The sequence below is a fragment of the Mchenga conophoros genome, linkage group LG23 (genome assembly GCF_057382185.1).
Source record: "Mchenga conophoros isolate Kocher_MC1m ecotype Shallow Benthic linkage group LG23, M_conophoros_male_GT1.1, whole genome shotgun sequence".
In the NCBI taxonomy this organism is placed as follows: Eukaryota; Metazoa; Chordata; class Actinopteri; order Cichliformes; family Cichlidae; genus Mchenga; species Mchenga conophoros.
Window position 1 is genome coordinate 29,099,354 of NC_140547.1, and position 15,255 is coordinate 29,114,608.

At 40.7% G+C, this 15,255-nt stretch overlaps 1 protein-coding gene across 2 annotated transcripts in view; it reads right to left on the bottom strand.

The window, feature by feature from the left end:
* Positions 1 to 15,255, bottom strand: part of filip1l (filamin A interacting protein 1-like) — a 110,868-nt gene that overhangs the window by 47,926 nt on the left and 47,687 nt on the right. For both annotated transcript variants that reach the window (XM_085264382.1, XM_085264381.1), the window contains exons 3-4: positions 14,911 to 15,084; positions 14,630 to 14,808 (exon numbers count right to left, since the gene is read on the bottom strand). In XM_085264382.1, coding sequence (XP_085120508.1) covers positions 14,630 to 14,808; positions 14,911 to 15,084 — 353 coding nt within the window. The remainder of the gene's footprint in view (positions 1 to 14,629; positions 14,809 to 14,910; positions 15,085 to 15,255) is intronic.

The window sequence follows — 15,255 nt, forward strand, 5'->3', positions numbered from 1 at the left end:
CAACATTATTGGTGGAAGTCACTGACACGCAGGGTGCTTCGACTCACTGCGTTGTTTACATGGAAAAGTGTCTTTCATCAAGACGAGGCGCATGTGGTGAGATGTGGCAAAAGTTTCCATACTGTAATGAAGGGGAAAAAAGAAAAAAACCTTTTACCAAAGCAAACTGTATTTGTGTCAAATATGGTCCCTCTGGTGGATTTCTGTTTCCTGTAGGGCCTGGCTTAACTGAAACTTTGTCCCTCAGCCTGAAACAGGATGTGAAACGTGCTGACATGTATTTCCATCATAGACTTGTCAGTATAGAAATCTATTTGAACATGTGCTCTGTCTAAATCAAATTTATCAACGTGTTTAGTTTTTTATGTACATTATTTTACAGTCATTCTACAGTTCACACTTCCAACTACATCACCATCTTTGGTGTTCTTATAGTAAACTCAAGCTATTTAGCTCCTCTTCCATTAAGGGCAACCTTTACTTAAGCTAGTTTTTTTTTTTTTTTGATTGGCTGTACAACTAGAAGGCCTGAGAGCCTTATTAAAGATAACAATATGACATAATACAGAGTCATGAGGAGGGGGGAACATTCTGAAGCATGAGGTTTGATAATAACAGGATATTTTAAGTGTAAATGCAGTCATGAAAAACTAAGTCCACCCCATGATTCAGTAGCTTGTAGATGCATCTTTAGCAACAAGTCATCATTGTCTGTATGATTTTATCAGTCTCACATCACTGTGGAGGAAATTGAGGTTTGTATTCATTTACTCACAGCTCTCTTAATGTTCCACCCCAGCATTGCAGTCAGTAAGGTCTGCACTTTGACTGAATGATTGCAACACTTTGACTCTTTTCTTTTTCAGGCTGTTGTAGATCTGCTTCTGTGTTTGGGATCATTGTCCCATTGATCCAGTTTTAACCAAGCTGTCAGACAGACTGTCTCATGTTTGACTCTAGAATACTTTGGTATACAGAAGACTTCATGGCAGACTCAATGACAGCAGGGTGCTAAGGACCTGTGTCTGCAAAACAAGCACAAATCCTCACCCCTCCACCACCATGCTGACAAACATACTGCAGTGCATCATGGGGAAATGGCTCCACTTTGGTCTCATCTCATCTTTTACTATTTGTTCTGTCATGAAATTTAACATTTTACATGCTAGCCGAGGCCTGTAAAGTCTGAGAAGTAGCGCTTGGATTTTTTGCATTTTCTCTTAGTTTTTTTGGGTAACACACACCTGGGAAGGTTGTGGTGCTGTCTTTAAACACACCTGCTCCAGTTTTTATGCAGTTGATCACACTGAACGAAGTGGAGTTGATTAGGAGCTCATGGCTGATAATTCCTGTGCCACCAGCATGGGGGTACCTACTTTAAACAAGATTGCATAGAGTTCAGTGAATTATTCAACTTCACATGCCAGCTTAAAAGTTCCACTCTAACATTGAGTAATAAATATTTTTAACACAGTATCATGTGCTTGTACACAGAGAAAAGGTCATTTTTATGTGTTTTCGTGTAGCTATGATGTGATTGGAAGCTTAAAAAGACAAAGGTTGTTTTTAAAATGTTTTAGCATATAAACAGTTACTATTTAGATAGAGTAAGAAATATCCCATCTGCTTAATAACAACAGCACAGGAGTGACTCTTTCTTTGTTAAAAAGAAAATGTCACCACTCTCTGCCTGTTTGCTCAGTTCATTGTGGCCCTGTCCAGATAGCCCATTCACCACTGTGAGACATTGGAGTTGGCAGATACAGGCAGGCTCTTTCCTCCCTCCATATTTCACTCACTATCTCAACACTGACTCGACTGGGAGCACAGGCGTTCACTCATTGTTCAGACACAGCAGCTGCCAGCAACAAGGACGTAAAAAGCGCAACTTTCTCGCTGTCACTTCCTTCCAGCCTGACAGGACAGGAGGGGAAAAATGGCTTCCCTTTGCGGTGTTTTGCCAAGCCATAACTCAACACAGTGTCTGCTGTAACAAATGTGAGAAACAAAGTAAATCAGAGAGATTAGCCCTCGCTGGCGGGTAAAAGTGTCCTCCACAGTGTTTAGCCTGCATGTCGGATTTTCTCTGTTGCCTGCTGCATTTTCAGTCTGGCCATCACTCGCTGTCTCCAGTGCTGGCAGGGGCCACGCACGGTTCACAGCAAGCGTAGAAATGTCATGCTAAGTCTACATTAGCCGCATTTTTTTTCCTCCTTGACCTCCTTCTCTCCACCCTCGGTGCTATTTCCTTTCACAAACAGAAGATTAGCTCATACATCACTCCTGCAGATTCCCAGTCAGCGTAATCATTTGTCAAGCTCTATTCAGTTCACCATTGAGTTGTTCCTGCTCTTTTATAACCCTGACAGATGTTCTAAGTTACAAATATGCCGTTGAAATGCTCAAATAACATTTTGGCTCTGTTCATTTTACTGGAAAACTCTTTATTATAGTTAGTCAAGCTCACCAATCATCGCAAAGAGCTATATCATGCACGGCTTTGTTTTTAATTGCACTCTTTGATTGCAATCCAGTTGAGTCTGTTAATGTAGTCAAGGCTCATGCAAAAGCCCTGAGGTGTTCACTGTTAGGTTTAAAGGAAAATGAACCCTAAAATTATACAATCTCGTATAAACACTGGTTACAAAGGCACTTTTCTCCTCATTGTTAGTGTGGAATAATATGGGGACAATACCTTTTGCCGCGCTAAAAACATCCCACATCTGCTACAGAATTAAAAAGACAAATTAAGAAAATGTGCCTCTTTTACTGCAAAACATTAGCGCTGAGTTTTTATAGCAGAAATGTAATGTTTTAGGAGAATTGCCACATTGAAACACTCAAATCCATTACCTGCACTGCTACAGAAATAGAACACAACGCGTAAGCGCTATTTTAAGCTGGATTCCTCTTTTATAACAAGTCTAAAAAAGGCTGGAAAAGTACAAGCTGCAAGGCCCCGAGTCCTTGTGGTTGGTGAGGTCTAATAGCTACATTCTGTCAGAGAGATGTAATCACATTACGCCATGCAGTGACGAATCACTTGGCCCTAATTACTACCCAGCGCACAGATGTAACGGAGCAATATTTTGACACACGCATTTCATGGCACATGAAAGTATGCTTCATGTGAGCTGTGTCTTTGGCTTCTGTCTCCCAGCACCTTGTGAAGCACTCGTACCTGCACATCTGCAGTACAGAGATGGCAAGCATGTGGATTAAACCATGCATCTGTTAGTGTCTTGTCTCTGTTTTTTTTTAAAGATTACCTCCATATTTTTGTCTTTGATGACTCCCTAATAAAACAAAAACAAAGGGTGATTTGTTGCTCAAAATTTGCTCATGGAGCTGTGACACAAGAAAGTATTATGCTCCAAGGCACACTTTCCAGTTGTGATATACTCATGACCTATAATGTATTAATTCTCATTTCTGAACATGAGTTTTAAATATTTTTTCTCAAAAACCAGAAATCTAATCATGCAGATTTCATATATTCACTTTTTTTCACAGAAAATAAATTAGAAAAAACAAACACAAATCCGTTAGTGAAATGCCGGGTCAGTCACTGGACTTAATTAGATTAAGTCATCACTCCTTTAAAACAAAACATAATTATCCATAAGGAAACACTCCTTAGAAAGTACTTCTGTTAATATTAATAGATAAAGTTGATGAAATCCAAAAGCTTTAAAGGTTAATGAATGAATGAGCTTGTCTTAATCCCATCAACCTTGTTACAGTACATTCAGATAAATGAGGCTGAGGTCAAGAAGACTGTGAAGCCATTTGGTTGTTATCTGGCTAAAGCAGGGAAGGGAGTGTTGGCTGACCAGCACGAATTAGGTCAGTAGCCACTCAGTTTTTCCTACAATGTGGGAACAATACAGTGACGAGCATCAAGACACACAAACAAAGAGCAAGACAGCAAACGCAGAAGGGACTCATCTAATCTCATCATATTTCTATTTCTCAATCATCCATCGTGTCTAATCGAATGTTTTATTTTCCTACTGTGCTGACTGTCTTCAACAGTATGTCCTTGAGTGTGTTCGTGATTTTTTATGACTTGTGTGTTAGATTGCGAAGTGTATCAAACAGGCCTAAGACCTCGGTCACACGGGCCTAGAGACCAGTTGGTGGCCCCCCTGGGCAAAAAATAGGTGTTGTTAGGTGGCTGCTGGCAGTTGCTGTGTGAAATCGTTCACACAGAAGTAAGAGGTTCTGCACAGAAAACCTGCTTGCAATTGCTGTGGTCAGCTGCAGAGTGCTGCAGTTGCAGCACTTTCCAGGAAGATGCCGACTTGTCTGCAAGCACTTGCCAACTGCTTGCCAAATGGTAGTAAAACTGTGCCTTTAGCTACATAAGTAAAAGGTGCAGTGTTTCACACATGTTGGAAGGCACATTATGCCTCCCATGCAAACTATGGATGACTGTGGCAATCTTCTAGCAACTATTGCAATCACAAGGAGGTTTTGGGGTAGTACCCACCAATTTTACCTGGCAACAGGCAGCAACCTTTCGGTCTCTACGATAATGTTTTTTTTATCCATAAACAAACTTCCATCCATGAAGCAGAGCTAACACATGTAACATCTCTGAATATACATTTAAATACATTACTTAAGAAAATGTATAAGCCTACTTGTCTTTTACTGTCTGCCGCTGAAAACATCTTTTAATGGCTTTTAAACTGAACAGACTACAAGTTTTTGAGAAAAGACGACATCACCGTACATTTTAGTGACTGAGCCACAAAGATATGAACTGCTATCACATTGTTGGCTTGTCTGTCTTCTCCTCTGTCTGGATTTAATTCCTGATGTCTAACTAAACCAAAACAAATTTCATAAAGTCTTTGTGATGCTGAATGTGCAAATCAAGCAAGTGTTTTACAAAAATCTGTAATATAACCGGCTTCATGTAGAAGGTGGCACTGAATGTGTTGTACATGCACTAGTCAGCATGAAGAAGAGCTTTCCTTCTCATAGAGGGAACTGTTTGGCTTCAGCTGTTCATTACTGAGATGTGTATTTTCCCAAGCTAACATTTGATTAAAGTTAAATATTGCACAGTTTAAAACTAACCAGACAGTTTCTAACCTTTCAGATCACATTTCTCAATTTCTCAACCTTCATACCAAAAGCTTGAACTTTGCTTGGTACAGGAATGTATGAAATGCGCAAGGCTGAAGCATTTTTGGGAGGAAATAACAGAAATAACAGCCTTTGCAAAAAGTTTAGGCATCACGTGTCAGGTACAGTTGATGAATGAGGCCAACAGTTTCAGGAGCACTGATAATATCTTAACGATGCATAGGTGAAGACGGATCCTTCGCACCCACGGGAATATGCGTTCATATGGCGCGGCAGCTGCTCGACAACTTCCTAAAACACCCCGTCATTCGTGCAAAAACGCTCTTTTATTTGCATAAAACTGCAGAGTTCACAGCCTGCCTCTAAGGTGAACTTGCAGAGGCAGGACCATCATTAATAACCAAAGATCCCAGATCGTAAAAAATCCAAAACTCGTCTGTTCGGTTTCAAAAAACAGGGCAGGACTGGATAATAACATCTCACCAATGATGAAGAAATCGCTGAAGAATGTTCTCAATTTGATCCACGGGAGTGATGTCACCACCGCTACTGTTAAGTCAACCAAATGGCATGAACATGTATCGTAAGCCCTGCAAACTGTTAAGAGGTGGATGAAGGTTATGTGGTGTTATGTTTGGAGCTACTGTACTTTATATATATACTATAACGCTGATAATAACCCACTGTGCCAGTGAATGACATCAACAAGGTGTTGTTTCAAATTATCTGCAGGCTATTTCCTGTCACACCACCTTGTTCGTTCCTATAAAGGTCTTGAGGCATTTTTCGAGAACTTGTAAAATGCAGTTACAACTGAAGGACTTTTATTGGAAAGTGCACCCGTTTTATTAGTGTTAATCATCAACTTGTGCTGTAATAGAATGACAGCAGCTGCAAACATCTATTCAGTTAGCACGATTTCTGTCTCTAAAATACCACAAATAAATATTTGGCATTTGTGTGCTCTACTTTCAGCCAACATGAGCTGTATTTATGGCCACTTGAAATGGCCTCGAAGAGGCGATTTTAAGTTTGACCAAAAAGTTTGCTTTTCTTAAAAGATTTAAAGGCATAAAATTATAAAGGTATTAAGAAAGAACAAGAATAAAAGCAAAAAATGAATTTTAAAACAATGCTTTCTATTTGATGTAAGATATCATTAATCCTCTGAAAATGCCCCTTAAAGTGAGCCTTTCTAATATGACAGGGGTGGGCAATTAATTTTTCTAAAGGGCCACAGGTAGGACCCAATTATAACTTCAATTCAGTTTTATAAAGACCCTACAGTAATAGCAAGAAACCAAACGACCCCCAGTGATCAAGCACTTGGCGACAGTGGGAAGAAAAACTCCCTTTTAACAGGAAGATCTCCAGCAGAACCAGGCTCAGGAAGGCTGCCACTGGTTGGGAATGAGAGGAGGAAGACAGGACAAAAGACACTGTGGAAGACAGCCAGAGATGAATAATAACTAATAATTAAAGGCAGAGTGGTGTATAAACACAGTGATTAAAGAAATGCTCAGTGCATCATGGGAAACCCCCCAGCAACGTGATCACTTGATCCAGTCCTAACTACAAGCTTTATCAAAGCCTAACCTTAAAAGTAGAGATAGTGTCTGTCTCCCGAATCCAAACTGGGAGAAGAGGGACCAGAAAGCTGAAGGCTCTGCCTCCCATTCTACTTTTAAATATCCCAGGAACCACATGTAAGCCCGGAGTCTGAGAGCGAAGTGCTCTAGATTGGGTGATGCAGTAGTATGAGGTGTTTAAAATAAATGGGGACTGATTATTCAAGACCTTGTATGTGAAGAGAAGGATTTTAAATTAAATTCTGGATTTAATAGGGAGCCAGTGAAGAGATAAAATTCACATTGAACAGTTTGAGTTCAACTTTTTGGTTGAGCCCTCCACAACAGCCCTAGTTTCTCATGAGGCTCTTTGGGAAAATTACTTGCTGTAATAGACTGTGATCCTAGTCTGTGTAATTCAATGCATAAACTAGTAAAAGTATCTAGAATTTGTCACAATGTCTGCTTTTGTGAGTTTTTAGTCAGAGATATACTTTATTGTGTTTCTTAATGGGGTGACCGTGGCTCAGGGGGTTAGGAAGCACATCTGTCGATCCCCGGGCTCTCTGTCCTGGTCGTTGTGTCCTTGGGCAAGACACTTTACCCTACCACCCACTGGTGTTGGCCAGAGGGGCCGATGGCCCGATATGATTCTGTCAGTCTGCCCCAGAGCAGCTGTGGCTACAACCGTAGCTTGCCTCCACCAGTGTGTGAATGTGAGAGTGAATGAATAGTGGCATTGTAAAGTGCTTTGGGTGCCTTGAAAAGCGCTATATAAATCCAATCCATTATTAATTTTTGTTTTTTCACTGTGTCATCTGTGATTCTCTGGCTTCTTTTATTTCCTCTTCAATTAAACTCACATGATCCAAAAAAACGAGACAAAATACAAACTATACAGTTGCTACCTAAAAGCTATTTTAATTCTTTTTTTGACTATAAAATAATCTCAAACAACCATACTTGTTATGTGTTTCACTGACATTACGTCACAGAGTTTCTCTGAGTTCGTCTCATTGGTTTATTTGCTGTCACCGACAGTTGTGCAAACTTTAAATGATAGAGACAGCAGGTTGATTTGGATGTTTGACTCTTGCATGACAGCATAAGCTGGAACCTGTCACACTAACATCAGTTAGAAGATACTCGTGGTAATAAAATTCCCTCCCTGCTCTGTAGTTTTCTGCAAAAGAACAAAGGTGAGCAAATGGCCTGTTGAGGCATAGATGTGTGTGTGTGTTTGTGTGTATCAGCGAGCTGAAGTCATGTTTAAAGTAACATCTGTTAAAGGTTAAGATGCCGCTCTTGCTCTCACACCCCTGCTGCTCCTGCAGTGCTCAGCGCGCGATGAGGTCATCATTCATGTATGGCTGCTCAATTGACAATTAATCGGTGGGGAACCGGGTTCATCCCGACCCCCTGCCCGGATTTACATCCTCTTTAGAGGTTGCAGGGAGGAGGTCAATCGCAGGCCTCCTGCTATGAAGAGTGAAAGAATTAAAAAATGGCCGTGGGCGATGAGGAGTTTCTAAACATACAGGCTGAACTTTGAGTGAATTTAGTGAAAGATGGGGGGGAATAAGGTTTGTCCACTTTCAAACGCTGCTCCACATTACCCCAGGATGCAATCACAACTTGCAGTTTTCCAGGACCCAGTTAAAGGAAATGATTACATGCAGCTAAAATGCATCATATAACAGTGGATTAACGAGAGTGGAATTAAAGCCCGGTGTGATGTGGTGTCTTTCATACTGTACATGCTGAAGCCATAGCAGGCGCTCTTAAAACATAGACGGCTGTTTCAGCTCTCCTTAAACAAGCGATAAGTGGCTTTTTCCTTTCAGAAGTCAAAGTTTTGGGGTTTCTTTTATTATTTCAAGCCCTCTATAATAATATTTTGGAAGGAGCGCAGAGTTTAGCAGAAACCACTGAGCAAACTTTGTGTTTTGCATGGGAGAAGGACTAAAATGGTGTTTGCTTAAGCTCCGTGGGGGATTCTCCCTTTCTTCTTGCATGAGGCAGTTGTGATGACATGTCTGCCTCTTTAAAGGGTGACTGAATGGTTATATAACAGAAAAATATGCTCACTAGATCTCGTTAAGTCTGCCTTGTGATCAGCACTGAGATCCTTATTCACTAGACTTACATGAAAGATTTATTATGAAGCTGCTGCCAGAAACCGATCGAGTCCTTCAACAATGATTACGTCACCATTGGTTCCTAATGAATGATATGATCCATGCAAGCATAGCAGATATGACGCATACGATTGTGAAAGTCTGTGCTAAGATTGACATAGGGTAAAAATAGGAAAAAAATATAAATCAGGAGATATTTCACAACCTTCTTAAGTTTCACTTTGATTTCCTTCTTACTTTCACTTTTCCTCATAGCTTTTTTGTTGTTGTTGTTGCTTCTTTACACAGCCAGTAGAGGTTTACTCGTGTGCCGTACTCATACGTTGTCAACTATATTCTTTGTGATACAACCACTGGTCACGAGGGAAAATTTGTATGTATGCTCTCACATTGCATAGAAGACAGACTTCTCTGCAAACTCAAACTTGAAAAGGCAGGATGCAAACCGAAAACGGTAAACGGTTGCTTTCAAAGTAAAAGTTGTGCCTCAGTGCTACAAGTAACATGTTTTAAAAGGCACAAATTTTACTTTGAAGGTTAACGCTGCAATGTTGCTTCAGGTCCTCATTGCACTCTTTTCCACCTTTTCACTACCACTCAGAGAGTAATTAATGAGTGTTTGCAGACAAGTCGTACGGTTCATTCAAACTGTGGGCAATTGGGGAAATCTGATTTGGTCTATTGCAGATTCTGTTGATTGCCCACAGTTTGCATGATTGCTATTGGAATGAACATTCTAGAAACCAGTGGTTGCCAAGGGGTCACTGACTGGTCTTAAGGCCTGCATGACTGGGCCTTTAGCAATCAATTTGATAGTGATAGTGACAGTTTGCCAACTGGTAGAGGAATACAAATTTTTCACTTGCAACTGCTGGTTGCCATATGGTTGTAGACCATTATCTAGGCTTGTTTGACTGAGGCAATGACATTTGACTTTACAGAGGCACACATACGAAAAGGTGGAGAAGTTACTGACATATGATTTGGGGTCATGTAACTGAACCCTCAGCAGGTAACAGCTTCCACAAATGACAACTTTGGCTGTATTCTTTGATCGTTGGTTAACTCCATGTTAGATGTGTAGCACATAAGCCTGAGCTCACAAATTGATTCATCACATCAAATTGTACAAAAATGCTGACTATTTTAAATCTGATTTTGTAGCATTTAACCAAAAATCTAATAGTTGGAAAGTGATCAACACTAGCAGAGTGAGTTCCAGGAATTCATTGTGCACTAACTCTGAAAACCCACCAGCTAGTCTGCTTACTTGGCCTCTGTGAATGAGAGCCAGTTTTACGGGGCTTCTGGTGTAGTCGGGATATTAGATAGCAGATAAAGAAAGTGACATTCCAGACTTCTCGTTCCATGTGCCATTGTTCACTCTGTCTAGCTGCTAAACCTGCTCAAATGTGACATGTTCAGTAGAACTTGGACTAACCCAAATGAAAACCAGAAGGTAAGAAATATGACCCCTTTCCATACAGAATCTTCATAGTCATTTTCCATTATTTGCCACTCATAATCCCTTCTGAAACCTTTATCTTCCCTTTCAAACAGGGATGTTAGCAGCTCAGCAGGTCTTGTTTGTTTGAGACAAGTGCATCATCATAACCAATAGAAATGCTGGCCAAGACTCAATAAGTACAAATGAAGCTGTTAATAAATACATAGCATAGTGTACAACTGGGTTTTGCTGCTGGCTGTGATAACTATATGCCCTTTTATTTATGAACCAGAAAGCTACCCACAGTCACTCAAGAGAGCACACTTACATCATTACCATATAGTATAACTTATAATTATCCAAGTGGCGACACTGAGAACTATAATGTCTCATGTGAGGATTGTCTGGACAAACAGGGAGGGGAGGGGAGGTAAGAGGACACCTCTGAACACACACGTTTGCCTAATAATGTTGGATACACACATACTCAGCTAATACACAATCCAGAGGCCAGAAGACAGTGGCAAATGTTCAATGCCTTTACACACAGACTTGAGCTCATGCTAAAGTCTACTGGCAAGCTCATTATCAAAAAAATAGACCCTTGTCCACTATTTCCATGGTATTCTGGCATGTTGTTGAACATGCACTATGACTGATACTTTTCAGAGCTTTTGGGTAAGTTTTCTTCTTTTCTTTTCTTTTTTTTTTGTTCTCTCAGTCATATAAATCTTTTGCCTTTTCTCACAAGGTAATTAGCTCGACCCTGGACAGGGGTCTGTTTTTCATGGCAGCCTGTCCTTCCTGACATGCTCTTTGACAAAGCCCAGACCATCGTCACACTGCCCTCTCGATCCAACTCAAACATTCTGCTATGGCTGAAGTGCAATGATGTGATTGTCCCAAATAGGTCACGGGCCGCTGTCCAGCTGTGTTTCCCTTGTGAGATTAATTGCCGAGATAGTGTGTGTGTGTGTTTTTTGCCTGTGTGTGTGTGTTGCAGGTGAGTTTCCAGGTTAGTGCACACACTGTGCTTGTGTATGATATGTGATATTGCTGAGGAAGCAGTAAAAAGAGTGCGGCCCAGTAACTGCTCTCTATGTGACATTTACAGAAGAAATCAGACATGTTTCCACCTCAGACCTCCAGCTGCCTCTGTCTTGGCTTGCAGTGCTGAACATGACTGCTAAATAATTCATCATAGCTTCATCTCATATTACAATATTTTTCTCCACTGGACTTCTGCAATATTCAAAAATATACATTCAGGGATGTTGGGCTAAATGCTAACATTGTCATGACCAAGACAGCATGATGATGATAGCAATTACCATTTCAGACTTAATAATTGTCATTTCATGTCATTTAGACTCTGTTTTATTTCATTTATTTTATTTTATTTTTGTTTTGTCTGAGCACATACGTGTGTGTATTTACATATATATTCGTATTTGTAAATGCAAGTATGTGTACTTGTGTATATATTGTTTTTTTCCTGTATATGTCTGAAATAAAGATACAATAACAAATAACAATTAGCTTAAAGTACCAAATACCATATGGACAAAAGTATTGGGCCACACATTTTAATTTTAAATTCAGATGTTTTCAAGTCCATTGCCACTGGGTTATAAAATCCGCACTTAGCCATGCAGTCTGCCTTTACAAACATTAATGAAAGAATGCATGGTTGTAAAGAGCTTCCAGAGTTTGGTAATAGGATGCCACAGTTTATTTCTGCGTTTATTTCTAAACATTATTCCTTCCTAGATATTTCACAATCAGTTGCAAGTGGTATTATTGCAAAGTAGAAGTTTTAAGGAACCACAGCAATGCTCTGCTGACTCAACAGCTGCAGCACTTTAAACCTCCTCTGGTATTAACATAAGCATCAAAAATGTGCACCAGGTGTTTTGTGGCATGAATTTCAGTGGGCGAGCAGCTTCTCTCAGTCCGAGATGACAAGCTTCCAGCATCTTACTGCAGTCTTTTAGTGTAATAAAATTTCCCATATTCGCACTCAACCTCGGTCAGGAATTATTTTTGCACTCAAAGTAACCTTAGGCTACACAGGCTACACCTTTTAGGCCTTGAGCTTGGCATTGTGGCGATATGATCTACTGCATAGGGATTTTTCAGCTTTATTGAAGCCATTAGAAGAGCTACACCAAAAATGTAAACTTTGTGGTGGTTATAGCATTCATTGTTAGATTTTATAAATCCCTGCACTACACTGGGTCCAACTAGGTAATGTTAGAATATGTTACTCTGAAAGCAAATTAAATTGGTGGACTGATGCATCAACAATGCACTGAGGAAAACTGATTGTGGTTTGTGCTAAGCTGTAGTGCACAGGACACTGTATTAAGAAAGGTGTGTATAAACCTTCAGATTTGAGCAGTTGTAATATACTGCTGCTGATCTTGGAGAGTTTAAAGAATTACATCATAGCACATCATGAAATGGCAGCACCAACAGTCAGTGTCCCTCGTGCTGAGCTGCTGCCTCAAAGCTTCACTGGCAACGAAATGCAGACTTAGCCCTTATGACAGTTTTCCAGGGATGTGGTTTCCCCCCCCATTTCATAAATATCCACAGTGCTACCATAAAGCAGAACTGTAAATGTAAAGCTTATTTGTCTTTTTAAGCGCACATGTAAATTATCTGTCCTGCCTTCCATTCCTGGTCACTGGATTAACTCCAGAAACAACTCTTGGTTTGTTCCAGGTTTTTGCAAAGTTGTTCAATAAAAAGTGATAGTAAAAGTAAAAGACCTGGGCTAGGTCATGGGAACAAAAGTATTGGATGTTTTGTTTTTTATAGGGGATCTTCCTCCTGTTCCTAAAGAACACTGATTTATTGCTAACACTATTAATGAATACATTAATTATTATTATTACATTTATTTGGTGACACTGAGTGGCTTGAGTTGGAAGGAGGCTGTCTGTCTGTCGATATCTCATATTATCAGTTCAAGGGAAAAGATTCAAGGGGTGGCTGTAGCTCAGGTGGCTGTAGCTCAGGTGGCAGAGCAGGTCACTAATCAGCCACTAATCAGAAGGTCGGTGGTTCGATCCCAGGCTGCCTCCTGGCTGCATGCTAAATATCCTTGGGCAAGATACTAACCCCATGTTTGCCTACTGGTGGTGGTCAGAGCGCCTGTGCCCGGCAGCCTCGCCTCTGTCAGTGCGCCCCAGGGCAGCTGTGGCTACAATGTAGCTTGCTGTCGCGTGTGTGTGAATGAGTGAATGACTGAATGTAGTGTAAAGCGCTTTGGGGTCCTATGGACTAGAAAAGCGCTATACAAATGCAGGCCATTTACCATTTGATCACTCCTCGTGTACTTGCCCTCTGCTGGCTAAAATGGTTTAACCTCCTAAGACCCAAACTCTTTCATGGCATTCATTTTTAATTTCTCTTTGCTATTTGGGCTGATTGGAACCTGACGAATGTAAAAACAAAGAATTACCTGATTTTTTTTTTCTTTTACCTGATTTTTGTTTCTGAGAAAAATGAGATCCACATATGAGGACGTTTGTTTTAAATTTCAATAGTGGCAGTATAATGTCCTCGTAAGTGGATATCAGGCCCCTGTAGAGAAGAATTTTGTATTTTGGTCTAGACAACCCAAAATATGATGTCCACATATGTGGAGTCCAGGTCCTAGGAGGTTAAGAGGACCTCTCACTCCAAAGTCAACACTGACTCAGAAAGACACTCATATCATCGCGACAGTGAAGCAATTGGAGATGGCAGCTATTGTTTAAGAAAGAAATCAGCATCAGCTGTAATTCTAGCTTCAGCTTGATACAATGCACATGTTTGGAGTCGCTGCCTGTTGGAGGTCAATGAAACATGAAGTGCAGGTTAGAATGGCTGTCCTGCAACAGTTTGATTTACATCACTTCACATATAAACATCTACTTCAAGAAGAACTCCAGAGCTTGACTACTTTTGTCCATGTAAATGAAGCTCCAGGAAGCCTTCTGGGTTTCTAAAATCTGATAAGCGTTCTAAAGTGATGCCACTTGAGATGAGATCAGTTGTGCTGAAGACTTTAAGTTTCCTCATGGACTCCATTTTAAACACAACAAGAGAATAGTGCAATAAAAATCTGCTGTAATGCAGTTGAAGGGCATCCAGAATCTTTTAAATCAGACATTATAAATTATAGAGTGACACTGACGCCCTTTCCCTTAACCCAGAGTGAGATTTCCTGTATTCGCTATCAGATTATAGGTCACCAGATTTCTCCAAGGAAACCAGCATAAACACAGTCAGACACTTCCATACTGAAGCAAATTGTGATTGCCATTTTTGGTGGGACTGCCAGTTTTCTGACTGACTGCCCAACTTCTCCTGGTAGTTCGTGCACTGACCTCTCTCGCTCCTGCTCCAGCAGGTTGGTGAACTCGTCACTCTTCTTTATGAACTCCCCGTGGTTCCTCTTCTCATCTTCCAGCTTGTACAAGGTCTGCTTGTGTGATTGTTCCACCATCAGCAGCTGCTCTAGCATCCGCCGGTGCGTCTCCCTCTGCTTCTCCACTAGCTTATCCAGCTGTGATGGGAGCAAATAAAAAACATCTGTCATGTCTGGACTGTACTGCATTGCTTGGACAGTGGATTAGTAGATTAGAGATTTTGAGTGACTGTTTGTTACCTCTGCCATGGGTTTTTCATAGATGTCTTCCTGGAAGATGTCACACTTGCCCTGGATGGCGTCTCTCTGCAGAGCTTGCAGGACCTTCTGTGGTGTGACAAAACCATATTTGGCCTCCAGCAGGGCCAAGTCAATCTTCTCTGCCTTCAGCACTGTGATCACCTCATCTCTGGCCTGCAGTGAGGGAAGAAAAGGAATGTGGCTGGTTTGAACTTTGTATTGCAGGATTAATATGCAGTGGAATAAACTGTTTTCCTGCTAATGTGCAGCAGCAAGATAGCAAGAGTCTACGTTCTGCAGTTACCATGGATTGTATGGAAACATTGTGGAGCACTGTTGAAGTAA